This window comes from Verruconis gallopava (assembly GCF_000836295.1).
Source record: "Verruconis gallopava strain CBS 43764 unplaced genomic scaffold supercont1.4, whole genome shotgun sequence".
NCBI lineage: Eukaryota > Fungi > Ascomycota > Dothideomycetes > Venturiales > Sympoventuriaceae > Verruconis > Verruconis gallopava.
In genome coordinates, this window is record NW_015622140.1 from 161709 (window position 1) to 187037 (window position 25329).

At 51.9% G+C, this 25329-nt stretch overlaps 11 protein-coding genes across 13 annotated transcripts; 8 read left to right on the top strand and 3 right to left on the bottom strand.

Annotated features, from left to right (window-relative positions):
- Positions 1–256: 256 nt before the first annotated feature.
- PV09_01480 (uncharacterized protein) lies at positions 257–1630 on the bottom strand (the record flags this gene model as incomplete). The annotated part of the gene is made up of 1 exon (XM_016354373.1): positions 257–1630. One exon carries the CDS (start codon positions 1628–1630, stop codon positions 257–259), a length of 1374 nt encoding a protein of 457 aa, XP_016217385.1.
- Positions 1631–1904: 274 nt separating this feature from the next.
- Positions 1905–3657, top strand: PV09_01481. 2 transcript variants are annotated; one of them, XM_016354375.1, is made up of 3 exons: positions 1905–2052; positions 2119–2581; positions 2632–3657. In XM_016354375.1, the coding sequence occupies exons 2-3, from the start codon at positions 2482–2484 to the stop codon at positions 3486–3488; spliced, it is 957 nt and encodes a 318-aa protein (XP_016217387.1). In that variant the 5' UTR covers positions 1905–2052; positions 2119–2481; the 3' UTR covers positions 3489–3657. The 2 variants fall into 2 exon arrangements, with proteins under 2 accessions (XP_016217387.1, XP_016217386.1); XM_016354374.1 differs by having other exon boundaries at positions 1905–2581.
- Positions 3658–4816: 1159 nt separating this feature from the next.
- PV09_01482 (uncharacterized protein) lies at positions 4817–5734 on the top strand (the record flags this gene model as incomplete). Its single annotated transcript, XM_016354376.1, has 1 exon — positions 4817–5734. One exon carries the CDS (start codon positions 4817–4819, stop codon positions 5570–5572), a length of 756 nt encoding a protein of 251 aa, XP_016217388.1. The 3' UTR covers positions 5573–5734.
- Positions 5735–6240: 506 nt separating this feature from the next.
- PV09_01483 (uncharacterized protein) lies at positions 6241–7296 on the top strand. Its single transcript, XM_016354377.1, has 2 exons — positions 6241–6350; positions 6413–7296. The coding sequence occupies exons 1-2, from the start codon at positions 6346–6348 to the stop codon at positions 6957–6959; spliced, it is 552 nt and encodes a 183-aa protein (XP_016217389.1). The 5' UTR covers positions 6241–6345; the 3' UTR covers positions 6960–7296.
- Positions 7297–7614: 318 nt separating this feature from the next.
- On the top strand, positions 7615–8742 carry PV09_01484 (40S ribosomal protein S13). Its single transcript, XM_016354378.1, has 4 exons — positions 7615–7730; positions 7795–7995; positions 8165–8211; positions 8283–8742. The coding sequence occupies exons 1-4, from the start codon at positions 7697–7699 to the stop codon at positions 8454–8456; spliced, it is 456 nt and encodes a 151-aa protein (XP_016217390.1). The 5' UTR covers positions 7615–7696; the 3' UTR covers positions 8457–8742.
- PV09_01485 (uncharacterized protein) lies at positions 8632–10569 on the bottom strand. Its single transcript, XM_016354379.1, has 2 exons — positions 9210–10569; positions 8632–9154 (listed from the first exon to the last, which is right to left on the bottom strand). The coding sequence occupies exons 1-2, from the start codon at positions 10417–10419 to the stop codon at positions 8859–8861; spliced, it is 1506 nt and encodes a 501-aa protein (XP_016217391.1). The 5' UTR covers positions 10420–10569; the 3' UTR covers positions 8632–8858.
- Positions 10570–11962: 1393 nt separating this feature from the next.
- On the top strand, positions 11963–15828 carry PV09_01486 (uncharacterized protein). The gene is made up of 4 exons (XM_016354380.1): positions 11963–12523; positions 12582–12871; positions 12923–14913; positions 14978–15828. The coding sequence occupies exons 1-4, from the start codon at positions 12255–12257 to the stop codon at positions 15248–15250; spliced, it is 2823 nt and encodes a 940-aa protein (XP_016217392.1). The 5' UTR covers positions 11963–12254; the 3' UTR covers positions 15251–15828.
- A 606-nt stretch (positions 15829–16434) lies between these two features.
- Positions 16435–16977, top strand: PV09_01487 (uncharacterized protein; the record flags this gene model as incomplete). The annotated part of the gene is made up of 1 exon (XM_016354381.1): positions 16435–16977. One exon carries the CDS (start codon positions 16435–16437, stop codon positions 16975–16977), a length of 543 nt encoding a protein of 180 aa, XP_016217393.1.
- A 502-nt stretch (positions 16978–17479) lies between these two features.
- On the top strand, positions 17480–19994 carry PV09_01488 (uncharacterized protein). Its single transcript, XM_016354382.1, has 2 exons — positions 17480–17861; positions 17921–19994. Exons 1-2 carry the CDS (start codon positions 17827–17829, stop codon positions 19803–19805), a joined length of 1920 nt encoding a protein of 639 aa, XP_016217394.1. The 5' UTR covers positions 17480–17826; the 3' UTR covers positions 19806–19994.
- On the bottom strand, positions 19984–21797 carry PV09_01489 (uncharacterized protein). Its single transcript, XM_016354383.1, has one exon. The coding sequence runs from the start codon at positions 21695–21697 to the stop codon at positions 20279–20281; it is 1419 nt and encodes a 472-aa protein (XP_016217395.1). The 5' UTR covers positions 21698–21797; the 3' UTR covers positions 19984–20278.
- Positions 21798–21846: 49 nt separating this feature from the next.
- On the top strand, positions 21847–25252 carry PV09_01490 (the record flags this gene model as incomplete). Of its 2 annotated transcripts, XM_016354385.1 has the most annotated exons (4): positions 21847–22104; positions 22169–22221; positions 22293–24294; positions 24354–25252. In XM_016354385.1, 3 exons carry the CDS (start codon positions 21847–21849, stop codon positions 23194–23196), a joined length of 1215 nt encoding a protein of 404 aa, XP_016217397.1. In that variant the 3' UTR covers positions 23197–24294; positions 24354–25252. The 2 variants fall into 2 exon arrangements, with proteins under 2 accessions (XP_016217397.1, XP_016217396.1); XM_016354384.1 differs by having other exon boundaries at positions 22293–25252.
- Between the last annotated feature and the right edge of the window lie 77 nt (positions 25253–25329).

A 25329-nucleotide genomic window follows, 5' to 3' on the forward strand; every position in this document is an offset into this window, starting at 1 on the left:
TTTCTTTTAAGTCTTTGTGGACGTTTTAGTGTACACGCAAGGGACATATTTTTTGTTTCGAGGCCCGAAGGGCTGAGAACTTCTGGCGAAGAGGCGCAGTGCAGCATTTTTACCTGACAGCAAAGTGGGACACAACGAAAGTCGCCGTGAGAATGTGCCATGCATCCATGCTTGAACCATCAATTTAGCTAAATATGCTTTGATACATGCTCATTTTCTGAATGCAGCTCGATCAGACTTCAACAAAACGGCTAGCCTACGAGGCCTCTGCCAGAGCGCGGATTTTCTCAGCGGATGGCTTGAACATTCTGTTGACAACCACACCCTTCATGCTGCCAAATTCCTTTTTCTCCACATAACCAGGAGCTACCTCCCTCCCAATGACCGAGATACACCGCTCGATCTCCTCCGGACTCATTGGACTTTTCAACGAGCTTTGAATGCTTCTAATTAAGGCTGGAAGCGGGAACGAGGCACGGAGACCCGGTCCTTTTGTCGTTGCGAGTAACTCGAGTATTTGAATCATTTCTTCTGATCGCTGCAGAGCCGCCGATCGATCCAACTCTGCTTGGGTGGGGCGAGTAGCGAGGCTTGCTGCTTGCAGCTCCTGTTTCTTTTGTATGCGGTCTAGTAAAGACAGAGCGCGAAAGTTCGCTGTTGGTGGTGGGGGAGTTGTGTTCTCCTTATCTTTTCGTTCTACTAAAGCTTTTTCGTCTTCGTCTTCGACTTCGACTTGGACTGTCGCTTGCTTCTCACATGCCTGAAATTGACGGTACTGTGGTCGCTCCGAGGCTGGAATGACGTTTTCCGACCGCGGTTTCAGCACCTGCTCGAGTCTCTGCTGACCTTTCGCGAGCGAGGGCTTCAATTTCGTGTATGATGAGCATTCTAGTATTTGCGCGCGAGGGAGAGTGTGTATAAATTTCTCGACTTCGTTCTTTTGTGGCCAAATTTCCCATGCGCCCTCCAGTTGCTTGTCAAAGGCTACGTTGAGTTCCGCTTCGTCGAACGCTTGGGCTAGAACACCACGCTTACGCTGACGCGACTCCATCTCTAGACAGATCTTGCCATTGCCATAATTTGAGAGTGTAAAGGTAGTACCGAGCACGCCACTTTCGCCATGCAAGATGCCCAGGCAGGTTCGAATGTCTTCTAGCAGAACTTTTCGTTTCCCCCAAGTCTTGGTGATGACGGGTGAGAGCAACCGTATGTCCACTGGGCTTGCACAGCCGTTGTGAGCATAGTGTAGGGAAAGCGCTTTCAGAAACGATCGTTGTAGGCTCTTGATGTCCTCAAGCTCTTCTGGAAATTCGTTCTCACTCTCGTCGTCTACATCGTTGTTGGAAACAGGTGTTGGGAGGGAATCGATTTCAGGACTCGCAGCTCGCTTCCTCTTTGAGCTTCTCAACGCCGACGGAGAGGACGTCGAGAGCTTGAGATTGGAGAGAACTTGCTTGATAACCTTTTTTGGCGTGCCCAGTGGATTTACGGGCTCGAATTTTGTTTTCTTTGCAGCCTTTTCGAAAGGCTCTTCGTCGGCTGTTTGTTTACGCTTCAGCAGACCAGTGGCATCACCGCTGGGCTTGGATATGCGAGCAAACGCTTGTATCGAACGTTGTGTCCTAGCCATTGTGATAATCAATAAGATAAAAAGCTAATCATGGAAGAATTGCAAGCTGAATGGCGTGAAGAGTTGAAGCATAGAAATGTGAGTTGTCGGCGGTTAGATGGCGTTCCAGGGCGAGAGTGGGTCCGCACTCACGAAGTGCGCGCGAGGACGCGTCGCGTGTGCCAAATTCACGAGGTGAATTGGACGTTGTTGCCTGGGGCACCAGGGCATTATCTGCAACATGACTCCTCGGAATGGCAACAACAATCAACATCGCTCATATAGTCATCCGTGGCCGGAGAGTCGCGGAAGACAGGGGAATGTTTGAAATCACCTAACGTTTGATATCTAGAAGGTGTCCTTTTTTTGTCTCGAGGTCAAGTATTAAAGTGCATCTGGCCGTGCTATCCAACCCTAAGGTCATCCAGGCTGGAAGCTAAACTGTAAGCTGTTCCATTGAAAGTGCGAACTGAGGGTCTTTGACAAAGCATGTCGTTGAGGGTTGCAAGATTATAGTTTTTCCCCAAGCAAACGACAGGCAGTGTTTGCTCTCCATGGAAACGGCCACTGTTCTTGTCCATCCCGATCAAGTCGAGATTCGAAACCCCGCTTCGACTTGAGCTTGCCCATCTGCCGATCCTACACGTGTCCGATGTTCCGCACAAGCCTTGAGATTTCTTAGGAAAACATTCCGCGTCGTAGACGTAGTGGCGTAATCAGCATGAGAGCTACTGAGTTTCAAAATAAGCCTGTTGAACTTATATATGAGGCGTCGTTGAATTTGTTCTGTTAGATGCGTACGGTATCTTCACATCCAGGCTACCACGAACGCTCCTTTGCGGCTGTACAACTACTCTAAAATCCCGTGTACCATGGCTTCACCTGAACGCAAGATTATGCTTAAGCGCATTGCGCACATATACTATATTCATGAAGATTTGGAGAAGGTTGATCAGTTCCTACACGACTTTGGTATGCATCCTGCGAATCTAGTCGGCTGAGCGAGCGTTAATCTCGCCTAGGATTCACTACGACACGAAAGGATGAAGACAAAATTTACTACAAAGGCTACGGCACCGAACCTTTCGTGTACTGTCTGATAAAGGGGCCAAAGAAGCAGTTTGGTGGTGCAGCATTTGCCGTTGAGTCTTTGGAAGATCTAGAGTTGGCGTCACGGACTCTACCCGACGCAACTCCAATCCATGATCTAGACGCTCCTGGTGGAGGCAAGCGAGTGTCGTTCAAGGATCCTGTTGACGGCTTTCCGTTCCACCTCGTGTACGGTCAGACCCCAATTGAGGCTGCTGAAGAGCCTCCAGTTCTTCAATACAACCACGCCGCTACTAAGCCTCGCCCGGTAAACCATGTTCAGCGTTTCAAACACGCCCCCGCCGCGGTTCACAAACTTGGCCACTTCGGGTGCTGCGTCACTGATTTCCAGAAAACGTACGAGTTTTACACCACGTACTTTAACTTCAAGGCTTCAGATCTCATATTCGATCCTCAGACGGGCAAGGACATCACAGCGTTCATGCACCTCGACCGTGGCACCGAGCAAGTGGACCATCATTGCTTTTTTTTCTTTGAAGGGCCAGAGTTCCACGTTCACCACTCTAGCTACGAAGTGCACGACTTCGACGTGCAGGGTCTCGGCCATCAGTGGTTGAGGGACAAAGGGTACGAATCTGTATGGGGCATTGGTAGACATGTCCTAGGTAGTCAGATCTTTGACTACTGGTGGGATCCGAGCAGGTTCATGATGGAGCATTATACCGATGGCGACCTAGTCGATGAGACGACAAAGACAGGCCGCGAGCCCGCGGGACCGGATGGGCTTCATATATGGGGCCCCCCGCTGCCTCCAACCTTTTTACAGTAATATAGTATAGCTGCTGGGTAGAATTCTTGTGGGAGTTCGAAATACCACAAGAGTTCGAAATCCAAGTGGTACCCATCAACATGTCATATGCTCGATCTTTCAATGTCTTGAAATCACCATCTGCAGAACTTGAGCGTTGATGTCTCAGAGTGCGTAGCCAAAATAGAATTCACTCGCCTTGATGAGCTTTTTGACTCTCGCAGCCGCTCTAAATGCAAAAAGCGTGTGGTACCGGACTTTGGAGCATGATTTGTAATCTTTCAAGACCTCTGGATGAGCCAACTTGGCATTCATAAGGTTACTGTCACATCAGCAGCCTAAAACCACCCATTCATTTTCTGTGATTTTCAGAGATCTACTTAAGCATAGATGATGCAGCAGTCTCAGGAGTCACACTGCAGCGGACCTCAAGATTGTACGGAATTGCAGCCATCACGGAACTAAGATCATCTTCGTGATTACGCTCATGGTGTCAACATCGAGAGAAAAGAGATCTCCTCGCACATTTTACCTTTTGACTGAGGCTAAAAAGGATTTCCGATGGGTTAGTAAGGAGCGGTATCGATCTGATCCGGCAGGTTTTAACGAAGAACGGGTGGTCATATCGTCAAGCACGTTGCGTGTGCAAATCTACGTGTCCTGCATAGAAATCGTCCTTGTATCGATCAAGTGCTTTGAATTATCAGGGACGTCTTAATTTATGTTCAAGCTTTGGGGCAGTTTGTGATCTGGAAAAAAGACGTCTCAAGATAGAGGAAACGAGTATTTGTAAGAATGTCGCGTTCTCTCAGGCCTTTCAATCACTGTATCTTTTAATTGTACGAGCCGTAGAAGAAAAGTCTGCGCAGTTTTGGTAAAGACATGGATGAAACTTAGGAAACAGAAAATTTCCTGAGAAATACCGGAGCTTGTTAATTCTTGTGTGCACTAGGAGATTCATCAGACACTCGATTTAGACCTTTTTTCTTCACATTGAAATATCGTGCGGAATTTCGCATCCCATGTTTCTGTGATTACGGGGGCTTTCCAACGTATAAATGAAGAAAAAACCTCATCCGGAGCAAGCTGTCAGTCTCGTTGTCTTCATTTCCTGGGTGACAATTTAGGCTCAGCCTTGGATGAATGAGAGGCCTCGTCCGGAAAACAATAGACGAGGGGAACGGACGGCACCACAGCGTAGTAGCAGGATGCATTCATTTCGTGCTGGGTTTCCCGGATGCCTGGGACGACGCCCTGTACTTATACGTAACGCTCACTAAGTCAAGGTTTCTGCTGGCCATCCTTTACTTTTCCACCCTCCGAGACTTGATCTGCGCGCAAGACGCCGCATGGCAGCTTTTCGGGGTAAAGTCATCGCCGTGACTGGCGCCGCGACGGGCATTGGACGAGCTACGGCACGTCTTCTCGCCAGGCGCGGGGCCACACTTTCGCTGTGCGACATCAACAAAAGCCAGCTACAGCAAACGGTGGAGTCGTTTGGTGGGAGGCCTGACGACCACATGGTCACCGAGGTGGACGTTTCCAAGTCCAACCAGGTCAACTCATGGATCAGATCCACGGTCGAGAGGTTCGGCAAGCTTGACGGAGCGGCCAACATTGCGGGGGTGGGTCCGCGCATCAAAGAGCTTCGCGACTTGACCGACGCGGACTGGAACTTGGTCCAGTCCGTCAACGCAGCAGGCGTGTTCTATTCCATGCGTGCCCAGCTGCCGCACATGAAGCAGGACAGCTCCATTGTCAACTGTGCCTCCGTGGCCGGCCTGGGTGGTTCAGCCGGCTCGGCGGAATACACGGCCAGCAAGCACGCGGTTGTCGGCATCACGAAAGTAGCAGCACGGGAGGAGGGCAAGAACGGAATCCGAGTGAATGCGGTGGCGCCTGGAGCCATCGACACGCCGCTGGTGAAGGAAATGGAGAAGAAGTTCAACCTGCCGAAGGAAGAGTTCCCTCTCAAAGGCGCGATTCAGGAGCGCTTCGCCGACCCGGAGGAGTGTGCAGAAGTTATCTTGTTTTTGTTGAGCGAAAAGACAAAGTTTGTAACGGGCAGCATATGGACTGTCGACGGTGGATGGACTACCTCATGAGACAGCACTGAGATTGACCTTGCGACCGTGTCTAGTTCTCTCGCTCGAAAATCGTAAATAAGCTCCACGCATGTCTAACAAGAGCGACACGGACAAATTGTAGGAATACAGGTAGCGACGGGACCGTCTTGACCGCTCCCTTTTTGCTAGCTTAACTCGAAGGGCTGGTGCACAGCACCTTTATGTATCTAGTGTTTGAGCGTATCGAGCGTCGATCTACCATTGTCTGGCCTTGCGCTTCAAGGGCGCTGACTACGAAACGAAATGCGCCCATCTTCGCTGTACGACAAAGTATCGGTCTCGCGAATTCTACGTCAAGACACAGGCTTTGGCTTGTATTGAGCCGGCTGTGCTGGTAGACGCGAGTTGAGACAGACCGCAGACGACATTTATGTTTGAAGTCGAATCCAGGTCTTCTCGGCCCAGCGAAACCAACGTACGGACAGTCGCAGTCACGTCGTCGTACCAAATGCAGGAACATCCAGAAGTCTCCCGTCGTTTACGCAACCCCAGCCGTTGATCGTTGCAAATGAGTTACGACTGGTCTTAGCGAGAGCTTAAACCGCTGCCAGCCAATCAACATCCATGGAAACGAAATCAATCGCTCGCGATCCGTCGGCTCTCCGCGAAGATGGCTCGAAGAGCTCGTGAACAAAGTAAACACATCAGCCTCTCACGCCTGTCGCCTCCAAAATCATCTTGTTAAACATTCAATTGCTCGCAGGGCAATACACCACAACCGAACTGCTGAAGTTTAACACACGGAAACAAACATGGGGTAAGGTCAACACTGAAAATGCACTCGCTTTTGTGTCTGAAGTTAACAGCGGGCATCACCAGACACCCAGCTCACCCTGTATTCGTTCATCATCCAATCGCTTTCCTCAGCATGTCTTATGCCCTTGACATCATCTACGGAGTCGCCACACATCCCTTCACTGCAAAAGCCGTAGCTTCCGTCTACGATGTGACGCCGTACCTTGGCGACGTCGCCAAGTTCTCACACTATTTCAACATGCTAGGTCTTGTCTTCGCCGTGCCCGCCGTACTCTCAGGAGGCCAGCAGCTCATGTCCATGATCAAAAAGCAAGATCTGGCTTCAAAGTTTGAGAAATCACAGAACAAGGCGGCCACTGCGCAAAAGATGCATCCGAAGATGAAGGCAGCCTTCGCGCATGCGGCCATGATGGATGTGTGCATTGCGACAGCTGTGTATAACTGGTGGACGAGGAGTACCCGTGCTGGGTACGTGCCGGGCGAGATGAGCCTGTTTGTGAGTGCTGGCACTTTGGCGGCCATCATTCTTGCAGGATATATTGGTGCCGAGCTCGTGTACGAGTATGGCGTGGCTGTCGCTAGCCCATCAAGGAGGTCAAAAGAGGACTAGCCATCGGTAGGGAGAACTAATTATCAGGCATAATATATTCAGGAGTATACCATTTCGTGACACGAAGAGGTCCTTTACAGCAGCGAAAAAATGAACTGAGTGCTTAGCGCATTCGGAAAAGAGAAGCATTGATCTCAAAAAATCGGGGTTGGAAGTATGTAATGTATTGTTATGGATCTAAACAATTGTTGATTAGTGCGCTTCAGTTCTTCGGTTCTTTCTGCGCGGCAATAGTCAGCAACAATCAATCGAATTTTGAAGGTTCTGGATGTTGGAGATGTTTAAAAATCAGAAGTCCATTTAGATCATTGGAGACAGAGTCCCCTGGCATAAGAGGTACCAGAATTAGGAAAAAAAAATGCGGTTGTTGGTCATCATATGAGCAGAAGTGAGAAAAGATGACGAACGCGAGTACTTACATGAAAGTCTGAATCTCGCCGGATCGGAAGTGAAATTTAGTCAGGTATCCATTTGCATCCCAGCGTTTGCGGTAACTACAAATCATCATTCCGCTGACAGTGGCATCTCCATTCCAAATATGTAGTTGAGGATTTGCGTGTACAAAGCGGGTCAAGAGGCGAGAGGGAAAAAAAAAGGATGGCTGCCGCGAGAGGGTTGTCGGCCTGAGGTTTGAGGCACCCGCACCAAGTACGACCAAAATTCTGCCACCACCAACTTTGCAAAAAAGCTAAGCACAAACGAATCACTTTTGCGATTGTTGAAATTTAATCGCAAAGATGGGTCGTCTTCACTCCAAGGGCAAGGGTATCAGTACGTGAACACAACTTGAGACCGTTCAATCCGTAAAAGCATTGCTTACAGTTCTTGCTCACAGGCTCGTCCGCTATCCCGTACTCGCGCACGCCTCCAGCATGGCTGAAGACCACACCCGAGCAGGTCGTTGAGCAGATCTGCAAGCTTGCTCGTAAGGGCGCTACTCCATCACAAATCGGTGTCACCCTCCGTGACTCGCACGGTATCGCTCAGGTCAAGGTCGTTACCGGCAACAAGATCCTGCGCATCCTCAAGGGCAACGGTATGCACGAGCCCGTCTGAAAATCACCTACGTGCACACTGGGCACACATTGCACAAGTTCAGCAAGAGAGGGACCGTTTAAGTGAGAAAAACAAAGAATGGTTTCAAACTACACACGTGTCATGCCATCGCTTGGTTCGCAGTGACTGACGATGAGATTTTGCAATAGGCCTCGCTCCCTCCATCCCAGAGGACCTATACATGCTTATCAAGAAGGTAAAGCGGAGCCTATACCCTCTATCCAGGCAATTTCATGCAATTGTACTAACGGATCGAATTTTCACCAGGCCGTGGCCGTTCGCAAGCACCTTGAGCGCAACCGAAAGGACAAGGACTCGAAGTTCCGCCTCATCCTCATCGAGTCCCGCATTCACCGCCTTTCACGTTACTACAAGACCGTTGGTGTCCTGCCACCAACCTGGAAGTACGAGAGCGCCACTGCCAACACCTTGGTCGCATAATCGCGTGTATTCCATAGTGGAAAGGCATGATGTGTGCATGGGACATGGCGTTTCTTTTCTAAGCAAAGGGCATGACATGGGACAAAAAAGACTATGATTCGGAATCAAGCTTCATCTTAAGTGGCTTTTCACGAAGTAGGGCGCACGCGCCGACTCTAGCAGATGGAAGATTATACTCCAATGCAAACAGTCCAATTTTGCTTTTTGCTTAGATGCAATCCTTCTTATTCGCAACTTCTGTAGACACTTGCTCGCCGTGACTCTTGCTTTGACACATATATATTACAGGGTATCAAGTCCTATTCTCCAGCCCAGACATGTCTTCCAGTGCCATGAATGTTGAGCTGGATTCTCTGGAGAAAAATGATGCAAGATACTCGTCATCCTTGGCCTGCTCTTCGCTCACTGTCCCTGAGCAGCTTTCTGGTGAATGAGTTTGATCTGTTCCTCGACGCTCATGCCCTGACCAGCGTGGGTGGCTAGGGTATTGTAGTCAGTCTGCTGCACAGCCGCGCGCTTCCGTCGTTCTTCTTCCTCTGCGCTAATATTCTGTCCAGTAACTGGGTCAAAGACGTCCGTCCGCTGTGACGCCAATCTTTTGAGGTTGTTGGCCACGTCCACGGTGGAGATATTGGTCGTTGCAGCTCGTTGAGCTTCTTTCGCCTTCTGTTCGCGCCATCTTGGGTCGAGAAGCTCGACTGGAATTCGTTAGCTGATGAACAAAGGATATTTTGAAGAAAGCAGTCGACATACTTTTCATATGCTGTTCTAGTTCGTCGTAGGGAATCTGTTGCTTGCAATTGGGGCAGGTTGCCATTTGCACCCTGCCTCGTCGAGCAGCTGCACGTGGCGCTGCATTCTGGACGATGCGCTTGGGCGCAGATACTGCTGGACTTGCCGATCGTGATGCTTCGTCCGTGACAGGGACTTGAGGCACGGCGGGCGGAGGGCTGAAGGCTGGTTGTGCTGGTGGTGTAGGCCCGTAGGGCATCGACACTGGAGGAACTGGTTGTATTGGCTGCACCGGAGGCGCAGGAGCAGGGTAGGTCTGTTGATTCCACTGAGACATGTCTTCTGTAGGCATTGCTTCCTCGATGAGCTGTCTGCTGACTTTGCCTCGCTGCTCTAGCGATGCGCTCTGCAGGTCATTCAGTGAGGTTGGAGCAGGTAGGTCATACGTCTCGTCTGCTTCCGTGAAGAAAATTTCACCAATGATCTGGAAATCGTCCCAGTCAATAGACGCGTACTCTCTACGCTCTGCCTCTTCCTGCTCCTGCTTCTTGACCCGCTGGTTCTCCTGGTGTTTGACCCACTCTGCGCGCTTCCTTGCCCTTTCTAAGACGCTGTATTTGTCATTGACGATTTTCTCAAGCTCTGCAATGCGTGACTTCTCGGCTTTACTGCCTTCCTCGGTTGTGAAGGAGAGTAGAAGCTGGTACTGATCCACAAGCCGATTGAAGAACTGATTCAGACTGTGCTGAGGTCGTAGGAAGTCAAATTGGAAATTGCCCGCTTCACGCTGCGATAAGCTCGTCATCCAGTTCCTCCCGTTCTTTGCGACATACAGCGCAGTCAGCTTCACGATTTCCAAATCCTGGGCGTTAATCGTCGGCATACGTGCAGAGAACAAGAACTCTGGTGGAGGTTCAGGTCCCTTGGGCTTTGACCTTGGAACACCCTCTCCTACCCGTCCCGCCGCGACATCAGTTCCTCTGCCAGCCTTGCACTCCTCTCTCCGCCATTGGTAGTATGAGTAATATGGATCATCCTCAAAGATGAAGGCCAGCTTTGTCGCGTTCGCAGTATCATTTCGCATGCGCTGTTCGAACGCGGCGCCGTTACGAGCGACAAAGCCAGCAACCTTTTCTATCGCAGCGCGAAGCTCCCTAGGAGGAAGAATGACGCCAGCCGGCACCTTGCTAATCGTCTCCATGGTGGACTCGGACACCTCGTCTTGCGCCATCTTGTAACACTTTGTGCGCCGGCGACGATGACAATTTGGTGGTATTTAACAGAAAGTTGTGATAAAAGTTGTAGCTGCCGCAAAGTATAAAATTTTCTTTTGCAACACTATGTTCAGCTCTGTATGCGAGCTGTGTCGAGCAGACATAGGATCTTAAGGTCATGGTACAAAAAGTTGTAGGTCGACGACGGCTGCAAGCTGCCTCAGGCAGTAAGACTAAGAAATAACAGTCTCACTCGTCATTTACTAGACCTTCACGAAGTGTCTGGAAAAAAGGAACTGAACGGAGATATCTTGAAGAACACATTTCTTTGTTTTCCAACTGGCTTTGCAGGAGCTTCAGTGATCTCATCATATCTATCTTCATCTCTATACACGTTGTGATTCTGCCAGCGCTAGGCAATACGGCTGAAGTCAGCTCGATCTGATCAGTCTTGTGTCAATCTGCCTGAATGTATGGAGGTTGACTCTACAATTTTTAGTAAACGACAAGATTAAGAACGGATTATAGTTTTCCCGTAGATAGGTGATGAGCACCGGTAGTGTTAGCTCCAGAATGCTGAGAATCATATTCGATGAAGCTGTTGTCGACGTAATCTGCCGTAGAGTTGGGTTCATGAGTAGGGAGCCTATTCTGAGTCTAATGTAGCTGTGAAATACGGTAACTTGGAACGTATATCAGACATTGTGGGAGACTACGGCAGATTCATGTTGGCGTAGGCAGAAAAAAAATTCCACGACCATTATACGTGGTGATATCACACATACGAGTTTCTGCACATGTGTATTCGTGTGCATGGAAGCGCCTGACCCCATATATCAAGAGCGGAATGAAGGCGAGGCTCTTCTCCATATAGCAGATGCTGGCAGGGAGAGATCATCTCCCCCAATGGCACAATGTTGGTCACCAACATGTAAGTGAACTGCGGCATGTTTGACCGCTCTAGGGGCTTTATATGCACCATTCCGTAGTTCAGACGCAACTAGCTCAATTTAGGATGTGATAATGCGTAAACATAATGGATTTACTGCAGCGTTCATGCCTTTCTCGTTAGGCATATCTTGTCCTTTTGAGTTTCCCGATCACATCGTATGCAGACATCACATCTCGTGCTGCAAGTGATTAGCATGGTTGGACTCAGTTCATGAACACTGCACCAAAGCTTGCCATTGTCCAAAGGCGAGATCCCGGATTGTTTGCAGCCAGCACAGGGCGATATATTTATTTCATTGTCGGTTTAAATCCATTAATCTCTCTCGGACGGGGAGTGTGAGCGCTGCTCGCATGCATGCCACACTTCCGCTCCATCACCCCTTGAGTGTGACATATTGAGGGTGGATCAGGGTCACCGGGCACTCAGGGAAACATGCTGTGTGAAACGACGTTTCCCGCGAAACAATTATTTTCGGGCCGTCACTATAATTCCACTGGCTCGACTGACACCTGAGGGGTGGAGGGGTGCGGTGCGGGAAGTGGTTCGCAAGGCCTGGACGGATATACGTGGCTTGTAGCTGAATTTAGCATAGTAGACCCCTTGGATGAGGCGTCCTTCGACGACAGTATCCAGAAAGGCGACCATTCTCCTGCGTCTCGGCTGAAGGATAACCACCCAAAAAGTTTCCAGTTCGACTTCTTTTGCTTTTCGTTTCCTCATCTTCACTTCTTTCGTTTCGTTCGCTTTCGGCCCTTTCTCGCTGCTTTCCCATCCGGCCTCGAGCGCAGCTTACCACATGCGCTTGCTTTGAGCCTCATTTTTTCTTTCTGTGCAAACTATCAGCCGAGCGAGAAACCCCGAGCCAGCCGCTCCGAGCCAGAATCGCCCTGTTTCGCGAACATGTCAACAAAAGGCAGCGTGTCCGCTGGCCTTGAGGAGCCAAAGAAGAAACGCAATGCGAGCAGATCTCCGGCTCGCAAGCCCAATGGCGCATCCAAGGCGAAGCCTGCGCCGCCCCAGAGCTACAAGTCCGAGGGTGTGGGCGACTACGATATATTCAATCTACCTAGCTCAGACTGGCAATTACTGGGCTTGATCACCCTTGTGGGTGCGGTCGTGAGATTGTGGAAGATCACTGAGCCAAGCAGTGTTGTCTTCGACGAGGTTCAGTGAGTGCAGGCATACGGTCAGAAATCATCATCTGCGACTCTGCTAATCCTGTGGCAGCTTCGGTGGTTTCGCGTCGAAGTACATCAAAGGCAAGTTCTTTATGGACGTACACCCCCCTTTGGCGAAGCTTCTCATCACACTGGCTGCTTGGCTTGCTGGTTTTGACGGCGAGTTTGACTTCAAGGACATTGGCAAGGACTATCTCGAGCCTGGCGTACCGTATGCGGCAATTCGTATGCTACCCGGTGTCTTAGGTGTCCTGACAATTCCAATTATATTCTTGGCGCTGAAGGCGCGAGGCTGCAGAACGACAACTGCAGCTCTCGGTGCTGGTCTTCTCATTTTCGGTACAGTACATGCCCTGCTCTGATAGGACTACCACTGACCCATCGCTATAGAGAATGGATTGATCACACAGTCGCGTCTCATCCTGCTTGATTCACCACTCGTCTTTTTCACAGCTCTCACCGACCTCGCTTTCACCTGCTTTACGAACCAGCACGAACAAGGGCCTGAGAAGGCTTTCCAGCCGCGTTGGTGGTTCTGGTTGGCATTTACAGGTCTGTCGCTAGGAGCGACGGCAAGCGTCAAATGGGTCGGACTGTTTACGATTGCCTGGGTCGGTTCTCTCACACTCGTACAATTATGGGTCCTGCTTGGTGATACGACTACGGTGACGCCTCGCCGGTGGTTCAAACACTTCTTTGCGCGTGCTTTCTGCCTGATCGTGATTCCTGTTGCTTTCTACATGGCCATGTTCGGTATCCATTTCTTGTGCTTGGTCAACCCTGGAGAAGGCGATGGCTTCATGTCGTCGGAATTCCAGGCTACTCTCAACGGGAAAAGCATGCAGAACGTGCCAGCTGATGTGGCCTTTGGAAGTCGCATTCAGCTAAGACACCATAATACTCAAGGAGGTTATCTGCATTCTCACAACCACATGTATCCGACCGGGAGCAAGCAGCAGCAGGTGACTCTGTATCCACACAAGGACGAGAACAATATCTGGCTGGTGGAGAACCAGACTCTGCCTGAGGTCGAGCCTAAGGTTGAGGGACCTTTCGCGTGGGACAATTTGAACGTGACGAAGATTAAGAACGGCGATGTGATTCGTTTATATCATCTTATGACCCACCGTCGCCTTCATTCTCACGACCAGAGACCGCCCATCACTGAAGCTGATTGGCAGCAAGAAGTAACGGCGTACGGTTATGAAGGTTTTGAAGGCGATGCGAACGACTTTTTCCGCGTCGAGATCGTTCCCAGTATGTCCGTGGGGAAAGGCAAGGAATATCTCCGCACGATTGAAAGTAAATTCAAGCTTGTTCACATTATGACTGGTTGCGTGCTCTTCTCGCATAAGGTCAAGCTTCCGGATTGGGGCTTTGAGCAACAGGAAGTTACCTGCGCCAAGGGCGGCACTCTGCCTAACAGCGTCTGGTATATTGAGGGCAATCAACACCCGAAGATTGGCCCAGACGCCGAAGTAGTGAACTACAAGAAGCCCAACTTCTTCGCTAAGTTCTGGGAGCTGCAGAAGGTCATGTGGAGGACAAACGCTGGTTTGGTCGAGTCGCACGCCTGGGATTCCCGCCCACCTTCATGGCCAATCCTCCGTCGAGGCATCAACTTCTGGGGTAAGGACCACCGCCAGATCTATCTCATCGGTAACATGTTCACTTGGTGGAGTGTCTCTGCGGCTATTCTCTTCTACGTTGCGGTCAAGGGTCTAGCTATCCTCCGCTGGCAGCGGGGCTTCCCTGACTACAAGTACATTCCATTCAAGCGATTTGACTATGAAGTCGGAACTACAATCCTCGCCTGGGCCCTGCACTACTTCCCCTTCTACCTCATGGCCCGTCAGCTGTTCCTGCATCACTACTTCCCGGCACTGTATTTCGGCATCATCGCCATGGCTCAAATTTATGACTTCATCTTTGGCCGCTTCAACCTTGGCCCACTTCGTCAACCTGTGGTCCGGCAAACCGTGGCTGTTGCCGCGCTGGCAATTGCTATTTTCGTCTACACGCAGTACATGCCTCTTGCCTACGGCAGCAAATGGACCAAGGCTGAGTGTCAGAAGGTTAAGCTCTTCGACACGTGGGACTGGGACTGTAACAACTTCCTTGACTCATACGCGGCGTATGACAGCCTCCCAAAGACCGTCGACGGGAGCATCCCATCATCCGCAGCACCGAAGGTGGAGGATGTCAAAAATGACGCGCATGTCACGCCACTGAAGGAGCAGCCACATCCAGTCCCCGTGCAAGGTGCTCCGCAAGGAGGTAAGATTGTCCACAGAGAAGAGAAGGTTGAATATAGGGATGAGAATGGGCGGCTGCTTGGACCTGAGGAAGTGGAGGCATTGAAGGGCAAAGTCAGCTTCCAGGTATGAAATACGAAATGGTCATAACGACTCATGCTTTCTTTCGACGACTGACTGAGATCTACAGACTCGCTACGAGACTCGAACTAGAATCGTGGACGCGGCTGGCAACGTGCAGTACGAAGGGCCCATCGAATCGGCCCCTGCACCTCCTCACCCAGATGTGGAGGGCAGCAACCCAGATACCAAGAACGCCGCCGCCGCCCAGGGTGATGCCAGCAAGCAACCTCCACACGTGCAAGCTGGCTCTGCCAAGGACGAGAAGAGCATCGCAGAGCAGGAACGAAAGGCCAAGCCCGCCAGCGAACCTAAGAACGAGGCTACGGCCGGTCAGAAATGAACGCATCAAAGGCCCCATGGCAAACACGCATGCGCACACAACCACTAGGTATGAGTTAACGTATAATAGAAGGGTTTTTTTTTCCTTATTTTACAACATCTTGCACCCACACGGGAGGGTTTCTCCCACAACAGCGAGAAGGGAAAAAAACGAAAAGATTATAAAAAGGCTACCTAATTCATCAGTTTTGTTAAAACTGTAAACCCCTCCACGTATTGGGAGAGATCTTTTATTTGCGGGGCTTCTCCTTCTCTCTTCTTTTGTTACTCTTTTCCTCTTTTTTTGTCACTTATGTATCCTGCCCAAACCTGCGCTTTTGGCAGTTTCTTCTTTTTCCGATCAACGGATTTGATTTGTGCTCTGGGCAATGGTGGAGTCTAGGCATGTTTATCGCGGCGATGTGGTAAGGAAGCGGGATCTACTTTCGTATGTATGATATTCTACATTACGGGTCCGTGTGACGGTTGAAGAGGAGAGGGATTAAAAATGTAAGCGTGGGTGTAGGATTCTTGGGCTTATGGTAACAGCTCTGGAACTGCATTCAGATAGTAATGCAATCAAAAAAAAAAAGTTCGCACCTCACATCATTAGGCGAATCCCATTATCCACCTCTGAAAATCAGTCTAAACCAATTACTCGAAAAGCAATACGGAAAAGAAGACATTGGAGAATGGGATTTTTTTAAGTTTTTATATTGACGTGATTTTCGATTCCCAACTGAGTACACAGCTTGTTACAGGAAAGCGACAATACTTGCTGGTGATTGACGATAAGATAGAAAAGCCACCTTTGTGATCGGTGTGCAGGATATCCGGAACTCCCGTCCTTCAAAAAGGCGGCCTCCCTCCAGATCTCCCAAATGCGAGGAGAAAAAATGGAGAGGAAGCACAACAAAAGCTTTTTGTGGAGAATGCCATCTTCTATCCGCATGTTGACCGCATGGAAGAGAGAATTCTTTGCAATACACTTGACGCACACCCCATCCCCCTCCAAAGTGAATAATTTTTCAAACGCCGGTTGGTTATGCCTTGAAACGGCCGACTTTTGTCGTTCTGGCCAGCCGCTCCGCGTACCCTTCCCCTCGTCCCCCCAAGCATACCGTCGTCGATCCATCGTTTCCACGTCGAAAATGATCAAGAAAAACAAAACCAAGAACGGTTGCCCATCATCGCGTCCATGCCATCATGATGAAAAGAGAAGGATTGAAGAGAAGGGTGGGAATAGCTGGTCTACTTTCTCCGGAAGGAGCAGCCCTCTGTGAGACGGGCCTTGCCACCGGTGGGCTGGCACAGGACCTGCGAGCAGCCTTGGCAGACGACGACGGTCTGAGCATGCGAGAAAACAGTGGTGATGGTGAAGCAGCCCGGGCACTTGACGTCCATGAAGAAGGAGCGTGGGGCGGGCACAAGAGTCTTGAGCTTGTGCTTCCGCGCCTCGGCAGCGGGCGAGGGGTTGAGAAGGTCAACAGCGAGAACCTAGAGGTGACGAAGTCAGCTGTGCGAGTCTCATTGAGGTGGGGAAAGGCGCTTTGCAATGTGAAGGGACGACGTGGGCGGTCGAGAAGCAATTGCAGTGGTGAGGGTGTCGTGTGCGTACGTGTGCGGAAATTTCGCCACGAGCGAGAGAGGGGAAAAGGCTTGTGGAAAGCGGACAGGACGGGGCTTACCATGATGAAGAGCTGTCTGGAAAGCTGTCAGAGAGCGGAAGGGCGAGTCGAAGAGTGGTGATTGAGGTGGATGAGCGACGTCTGGCTTCTGAGCGAGCTGTGTGCGATGGGGGTTTTGTCGTTGACGGGGCGGTCAATAAGGACGAAATTCGCTGTGGTGTTGGAAATTGAGCTTTGGCCAGTTCAGGTGGGTCTGCGCTAGTCCGCATTTGCTCACCACAATTTTTCAGGCTCGTGCACGACAAACGTCGGCGGCGAAAGAGAGCGGCAGGCCGTGTGTGTTCGTCACCGCTCTGGACTCGGTCCGGCTGACCTCGAGCGTGAGTGTTCCGGCACGCGGTTGCGTCAGTCTATCGCCCTTTGACGCGCAACTCCGCCGCGTTCCAACTCCAGCTCCAGACTGCCTGCAAGCTCCAAGAGTGGTGTGCACTGAGCGCGGATCACGTGACCCGCGCCCAGGCCGGCCGGAGCGTCGAGTGTTTAGACGCCGGGCGCGTGTTTTTGTCCGCCCACAAGTTGAGGTAATCCTGCATGGAACCGCGGCGGCTTGCCCAACAGACGATGCCGAGATGTCCATCAATATAACCAGGACGTGGCCATCGTCCCCCACCCACGATTCAAGCTGATCTCCAATGCTTTTCTCTGCTCTGCTGCCCGTCGTCTTCTCTTGCCTACCAATCCAGGCCGGAGTCAAGACGCCGCCAGCCCGCATGACCAGACCCCACCGCGTCTAGATTTCCGCCGCGGCAGCCTACCCCCTCAAAAAAAATTCCCCAGACAGAGCGAGCACCAGCAAGGCACAGGATTGAGTTGACCCTGCCGCGTTGTGATCCGTCGTCATGGGGTTCTCTTGAGTGAGCAATTGACATCAGCTCTTGCCCCTGCACAAGGCTGTCTGGTCTCGCTCATCATGACCCGCGCTCCCTCTGCGATTCTCGTCGTGCGGTAAGCTTCGTGCCACTCCCCGTCAAGCCAGCCTGCATGAGCTGACTGAACCACCTTAGACACGGCGCCCGGCTCGATGCCGCTGATGCAAACTGGCATCTGACATCGCCTGCGCCGTACGATACGCCCTTGACGTATGGAGGGTGGAACCAGGCGAAGGCTTTGGGCGCGCGCATCGCGAACATCCTCAGCACCCGAGCCGCCCAACAAAAGGCCAAGTTCGAAAGCGCCCGAGGCACCAGAGGCGGTGTTACGGACGGAAAGCCGTCGCCTCCTGTTAAGAAACAGAAGGTGGTCATCCACACCTCTCCGTTCCTAAGATGTCTGCAGACGTCTGTTGCCATTGCCGCTGGCATGGCGCAGTCCTTGGAGCTGCCAGAGCAGAAGGGAAAGACCAAAGATGAAGCTGATCACAACGAGAACGGAAAGGAAGATTATTCGGTCAAAGCAGTCGGATTGACGACACCAGACAACGTCAACATCAAAACCATCTTACGCGTCGATGCGTTTCTGGGCGAATGGCTGTCGCCGGACTACTTCGAGCGCATGACGCCGCCACCTAGCTCGACCATGATGGTGGCTGCCGCAAAAGCAGCCTTGCTCCGGAAAGAGCAGATTGAAGTTTTCCAGACAAGCACGTCAAGACCGGGCTACTTCCCCGGTGGCTGGTCAAAGGCGAACATATCGAAAGAGGCGCCAGCCACGGCTGTGGTGGACGAGGACATATCGCTTGACAAGCTGTCGCTCATGGGCACCCTGCACAAGCAACGGTCCAACAGTGCAAATAGCTTCGGAGAGAAGCCTGCCACTGCGAAGCCTGTCTTCTCCCAGCTCAAGCCGACCAAGGCTGCATATGACCCACCGATTCCAGCATATGCTGTGGCTCCGTCCGACCCGATTCCGCGAGGATACTGTGGCCATGCACGCGATGCATGCGTCGACCTGGATCTGCTATGGGACAGCATGCGTTTCCCTCAGGACTGGGGCGATGGCGGGGAGTTGGGCGAAGAATGGAGCGCGATGCACAAGAGATTCAGAAGAGGTCTGTCGAAAATGATCGAGTGGTACACGAAGCACACGCCAGAGTTCCATCCGGACCGTGAGGACCCATTGGCTCTGGAACACGACACCAACGAAGGGCAGGACGACGACTATGAGCTCACTGTCATCTTGGTGACGCATGCTGCTGGATGCAATGCTCTTGTTGGTGCGCTGACGAATCAGCCGGTCCTGCACGACTTTGGTCTAACATCGCTGTCCATGGCTGTACGAAAGGAGCCCGATCCTGCCTCGCAAGACAAGGCCCAATCCCTAAACAATCGTAACGGATCACCTTCAGGTCGCAGAAGATCTTCCATCTACATGGATACAGCAGATGACTACGATATGGAGATCATCAGTTCCACAAACCATCTACGCGCAGGAGCACGCGCTACCGAGCTTTCTGCATTAGCGTCACCGCACTTGGTTCCTCAAATTCCCTCATTTGCTTCTCTATCTCACCCTTCAAAAAGCCCGGAGCTCCAGCCGAAGCGAGCTGTGAGCGCTGCTCTTGGCAGCATACGACGGCCCAGTATCACGCCATCCGCACCACTAACCCAAGCCCCACTAAGTCCTTCTACGGTGACTTCCTCTACATCCACGGGCCTGTGGAGCCGTACATCGACCGTCTCATCCGGTACCGCTGACGAAATGCCCGTACTGTCGATTGGCATGCCTGCTCACTCTCCGCAAACATCGAATAATGCCGACAGGATCTCGCGACCCTCGAGCCCGATGAACCCTGAAAAGGCTGCTAAGGACGAGGACTATGACGAGGTGCCGCCGCTGCCTAGCCGGAGCTTAAGTCAGCGGAACTGGCTGTGGACTGCGGGAGACCGAAAGCCACTTGGTCCAGTACCGAAGAGGCGATGGACAGTGACGGAGCATGATCAGACTGAGTGACGGTCACGAGTGTCTTAATTGTTCGTGAGCGTTCTTGCAACGGTTTCCTTGTCTTTGGTTTTTTCTCTTTTACTTGGTCGTCGTGAGATCATAAAATGAGAAGGACGTAGTAGCGCAGCGCAAAATTCCCCCTGAATTGCATTTAGCGAATTTTGACGGTTTGCTTTTTTTTTTTTTTCTTTTTCTTTTTCTTTTTCTTTCTTCTTTTTCATTCGTCCATGCAAGCGATCCTTAGACTCTTCTGCGACCGCACGTTGAGGAGGCGGTCAGATCTCATGTAGTACTATAAATCTATGTGTAGCAGCCAAGCAGCTAGACAAACTACGTACAAAGGATACATGACACCATCCATGTATGTGGGAATAGACCACGACTTTCATTTGATACGGCATGACTTTCACCATTCTCTTTCTTTGTTTCCATCTTCGCTTCGCACCTCTGATGCTTTTACGGCCAAGCGGAGGCGGCGCTTGTCAGGCCTTACCGTAGATTTGTTCCAAAACGTGCAACTTGCTCGAGTACACGTCCCGGTCTGCGTACGCGCCTTTCAGCCAGCGCTCCCCCCTATCGGCGTCGAAGGCCCTGCGCGCGTGCAGGACCCGTCTGTTGTCGAAGATGACGCAGTCTCCCTCTTCGAGGCGGTACTCGAACATATTTTCCGGGGCGTTGACGAGGGCGTCGAAGCGCTGCATGGCGGCGTGGAAGGTGCGCAGCTTGGCGGCGTCGTCGTCGGAGCCGATATCACGCGCGTAAGGGCCCTGGAAGGGCGGCGAGTAGTTGAGCAACTTGATGGGCGACGACAGGTCGGACGGATCGAGCAGCTCGACGGTGGGGCGGTCCTGGCGGTAGGCCTGGCCGTCGTTGTAGTAGCTGAAGGTGACGGGGAAGGTGCACAGCGCCTCGAACAGATGCGGGGCCTCGCGGCGGATGCGCTCAGCGGCGCGGAACGAGTCGCTGAACATGCTCTCGCCGCCGGGCGCGCGGGCGCGCATCGAGTGCAGGAACTGCAAGTGCGGCGTCAGGTCCAGGTAGCACAGGTCCATGTGCAGGCCGAGGAAGACGTGCGTGTAGGCGACGTTTTTGGCGTCCGGCACGGAGCGAACGTCCCAAGTCTGGCCGTAGAAGGTGGTGCGCAGGTGACCGATGCGCTCGCAGATCGACTTGACCGACGCCGCCGAATCGGTCGCGGTCGTGTCCGGCACGTTCCTGAGGAAGACCAGGCCGTGCGTGTCAAGCGCCCGCAGCGCCTTGTACAGCGTCTTGTCGTTGCGCATGTACGACGCGTAGTCGAGGAACTGCACGTCCTGCTGCATCGTGCGGGAGTCCCACAGGGTGCGCGGCGTCTCGCTGTGCCTACGCGACTTGAAGCGCCGCTCTTCCTGAAGAGCGTGACGAAGAAAGTCGAGGGGCAGAGCCGTCTGGTGGCCCTCCGGCCAGCCTTCGATGTCGTCCTTCCAGCTGACGAGAAGCACCTCGTCATCCTCCAGCTCCGTGGTCACCTGGGCGCTGCCTTCGATCGTGGCAGGTATGTCTGCCGTCTGGAACGTCTTCTGCGTCGACGACGGATTCCTGCACCTGGGGCATCGGCACGAGTCTCGGAGCCAGATGCTGTCGAACGTCTCGGGCCGGCCGTCGATGTCCACCGTGATACGCCGGCTAAAGGCTGGCGGAGAGGAGGCCCTGCTGCCGTCCTCGAAGGCCAGCTTCTGTGCTTGCGATCCAAGAATGTGTGGCGCCACCCCGTCCGAGACGGAGGTGGTCTGGACAGTTTGCTGCCGTGTGCTGCTGGACACGGCAAAGCCCCGCGCGGGCACGCGCGCCTTCATACTCCATGCTCTTGTGCTGCAGCAGCCTCTCTGGCGCAGCTGGAACAAGGCTCGCCTGGTGGCCATGGTAAGAATAGGTTTCCTTGCTCAGTGAGTGACTGGGGAAGGGAAGCCATGATTGCAGGCTGGAGCCGGCTATTTGCACACTGCGCGGGCTCGGAACCGGACGGTCGCTTGATGGTCTTCGTGCCTTGCCCAGCGCACGCAAACACGCCATGGCCGGTCGTCCGAGCTCGCTCTTGCACCGTGGCCGTGTCCTCCCCTTGTCTGTCTCCAAGCACCAGAAACCCCAGCTTGATCTGCTTCCAGCGTACTTGGAAGACGCCCATCTCCCAGTCACTCGGCCCCTTCAGGCGTGCTTCTCCGAGTGCAATTGCCCTGATCGTCCCTTGTGCGTGCATGATCAGTCTTTGGAAGAGACTGTTGGCACAGCCAAGTGCATGGCTGGGTCCGTACAGCAGCTGCGAGATGAAGTATGCGCACGCGCCTTCGAATCACGATGACATGCTTGACATGCCATGCTGATGCGTGGAGCAGGGCACACAAACACAGGTCGTAGTAGCGGGTGCAATAGCAGGGCTGGTCTCACGGTGCGCGCATCTCTATTCTTCTCTCCGCGCCGTCCACGCGCTACCTGATGTCTGGCTGACTTCCAATCAAGCTTCTGTGTCGCACCGCTTGACGTGATCAAGATCCGCCTTCAGCTGCAGATCCACTCCCTCAGCGATCCTTTGTCACTTCCTCCCGCTGGCAGGCCGACATACAAGGGCATTGTTGGAACGCTCAAACAGATTCTGAAGGATGAGGGTCTTACCGCGCTGTGGAAGGGCAACATACCAGCCGAAGGCCTGTACCTTTCGTATGGTGCTCTGCAGTTCCTCACATATCGTACCGCCAACCTAGCCCTCGAGAGCGATGCCCTGCCATTCCAAGTCAGTCCTGCGGCTCGTAGCTTCATCTCCGGTGCTTTCGCGGGCACCGTAGCCACAACGGCCACGTACCCTTTGGATCTACTACGTACACGATTCGCAGCACAAGGAACAGACAAGGTGTATTTGGGCCTGCGATACGCCGTGCGGGAAATAAGAGCCAGAGAAGGAACGCAAGGCTTCTTTCGCGGTCTCGTGGCCGCAAATGCACAAATCATTCCGTACATGGGACTGTTCTTCACCTTCTACGAGGGCCTCAAACCGCTAATTCACAACTCGCCTGTGCCACTCGACTGGATGGGTTCGGCTGACGGATTTGCCGGAATCGCCGCCTCGGTCTTGAGCAAGACTGCCGTGTATCCGCTGGACACGGTCCGAAAGAGACTACAGGTCCAGGGACCGAGTAGACAACGATACGTGCACGCCAACATTCCTGAGTACAGTGGAGTCATGGGCACGCTGAAGCTTATCTTGCAACGGGAGGGTATTCGCGGCATGTATAGAGGACTCACCGTGGCACTTGTCAAAGCAGCACCCACCAGTGCCGTCACAATCTGGACATTTGAGAGAGCGATGACCGTCATTAGGATGATTAATGGCGACGCGCAGACAGACGAGCAAATCGCTGGAAAATAATTGGCTGACAAAAAGCAAAATCAATCAATATCCTCTGACCAAAATGACCAGCTCCTGGTTTACGCTTTCCGGATCGCTCCGTGACTATTTCTTTGGACCGCAATCGCGGGTCTTACGCAGGAGAAGAGAGTCGTTAAACTCGACCGCATTCGTTTCTCGGAACTTAGACGCCCTTTGTTCCATTAAATCAATTTCCTTCTCGAAAAGATTTCGACTATGGGTCATGGCGATATTGCTAGTGAACTTCAATCTTCCAGTTCAGCATTTCTTTCGCGAATCAAGGTCCTAGCTATGATCATTAGAGTGAATATCAGACTCGTTCGAGTCGAACGGGCTGATAAGTCTACCTTTGCGCACCTATGATGGTGATTCAATGGCTACAATCTACGTCTCCAGCTACTCCTATCCGCCGTAGCGAATGACGGCCTCCTACATGCCACCACGATGCCTGAAGGGTTAGCCAGTTCCCTAAAGCGCAATTGGCGACTAATTCATGCGCCTTTCTAGTCATCTATCTACATACGCTGGCTGGTGATAGCAGTGAGCTTTTCTTCCAAGGACAGAAGAAAGACACGCTCGTGGCTGGACGAAATGAACCATTCCGTAACTACATAGTATCTTGGGTTCCTTCTACAAGCTGAGAAAACCATAATATATACTTCGGGATGCAAAGGATGAAAATCGAACGTGTATTGTTATCTATCAAAACGCAACATCTTAGAGTAGAAGAGGCTACATGACCACCAATTTGAAGGCGAACTGCTTGTTCCATGGACATGGTGTGAACCTGCCCAAAACCTTGTCGCAGGGCCACGATCATGGGGTTTAAGGAGTATCAGACTAACAAATGGAAAAGAAAAGAAAAATCCAGCCGAGCATGAAAACGACAAAGGAGAATCAATCCTAGAGGCATTACACACCCCACAGCATCATTTTCGCATTTATTTCAAGGAGGAAACAGATCAGCCGTAAGCGATCGAACCCGAATGGCATATCAAAGTGAGCTCTGGATATCGATTTCTGAGTGTTCATAATGCCACAACATGTTCCGTTTGTTGATTGGGTTCTCGGCACGAGTCGCATCTCATGTGCCCGCAGGTCGGGCATTGCTCCACGTCAGCTCTATTCGTTTCTCCACGTTGACAGCAGATCCATAGGTCGTTTCTTCTAGGTCCACGATCGAACGCCTCTGTCGTAACTGCTGGAGAGGGCTCGGGTCCGATGACTGCGGTGTCGAGCGGCTCCTCAGATCTGTTACCCCTGATGCCCATGCGCTCGAGGAAGGAGCGAGATCTGCGAGCGAGCTGAGTGCTGTCATTGCGTTCTGTGAAGGAGATTCGATGGTGATGTCGAAAATTGAGAACCATGTTCCGAATAAAGCTGCCGGCTCGTTCTCGCAGAGAGGGCATAAATACTTTTGGGGGCTAGAGAATCAGGATAGAAAGAGCAGTGCTGAAGGAGACGGGGCCACAGAGCTCAAAAATACCTGTGAGACAGAACTCCAAAAGCTGGATGAGAAACGTCTGTTGAAGATGTCCCGGCAGCTACTTGAGGGTTAATGTGAAGACGGACAACAGGTGATGCAACGTAGTTTTATATACAGGACTAGCCGCCCAAGCACGCATGGTTCGCAATAAAGCTACCAGACCGGAATTCTCTTGACATGACTACGACTTGAAAGGGTACGAATTGAGCACAGCCCTAGTCTATACGCTCGTGGCTAAGGAGCCGCCTTCCTCGCCCTTTCTCTAGTTAAACTGGCCTTTTGAATTCACGATGATCAAGGCAAAAAAGGTACCGGCGTACAAGGAGCGATGACTTTGGCGTATCCAGTGTTTCGGCCTCAGACCTACGGTTCGTACACCGGTGAGGACAAAAGAAGCCCGAAAATCTGGATGGAAAGCGTGGAAACCAGATGTAGTGAAAACCACCATCTGTCCAAGTGATTGGTGTGGCAGTGAAGGATCCGTAGGAAGGTAATCACAGATTGTACGTGCTCCTACTTAGCCCTCGAATGGAAATTTATTTTCAGCCGGCTCTTTGCAAAGAAATCCTCGAATGGTACTGCTTTTATGCTATCAAAATGATTTTAGTCTCATTATGAACAACGTTTCAGGGGTCTTGAACGCAGAT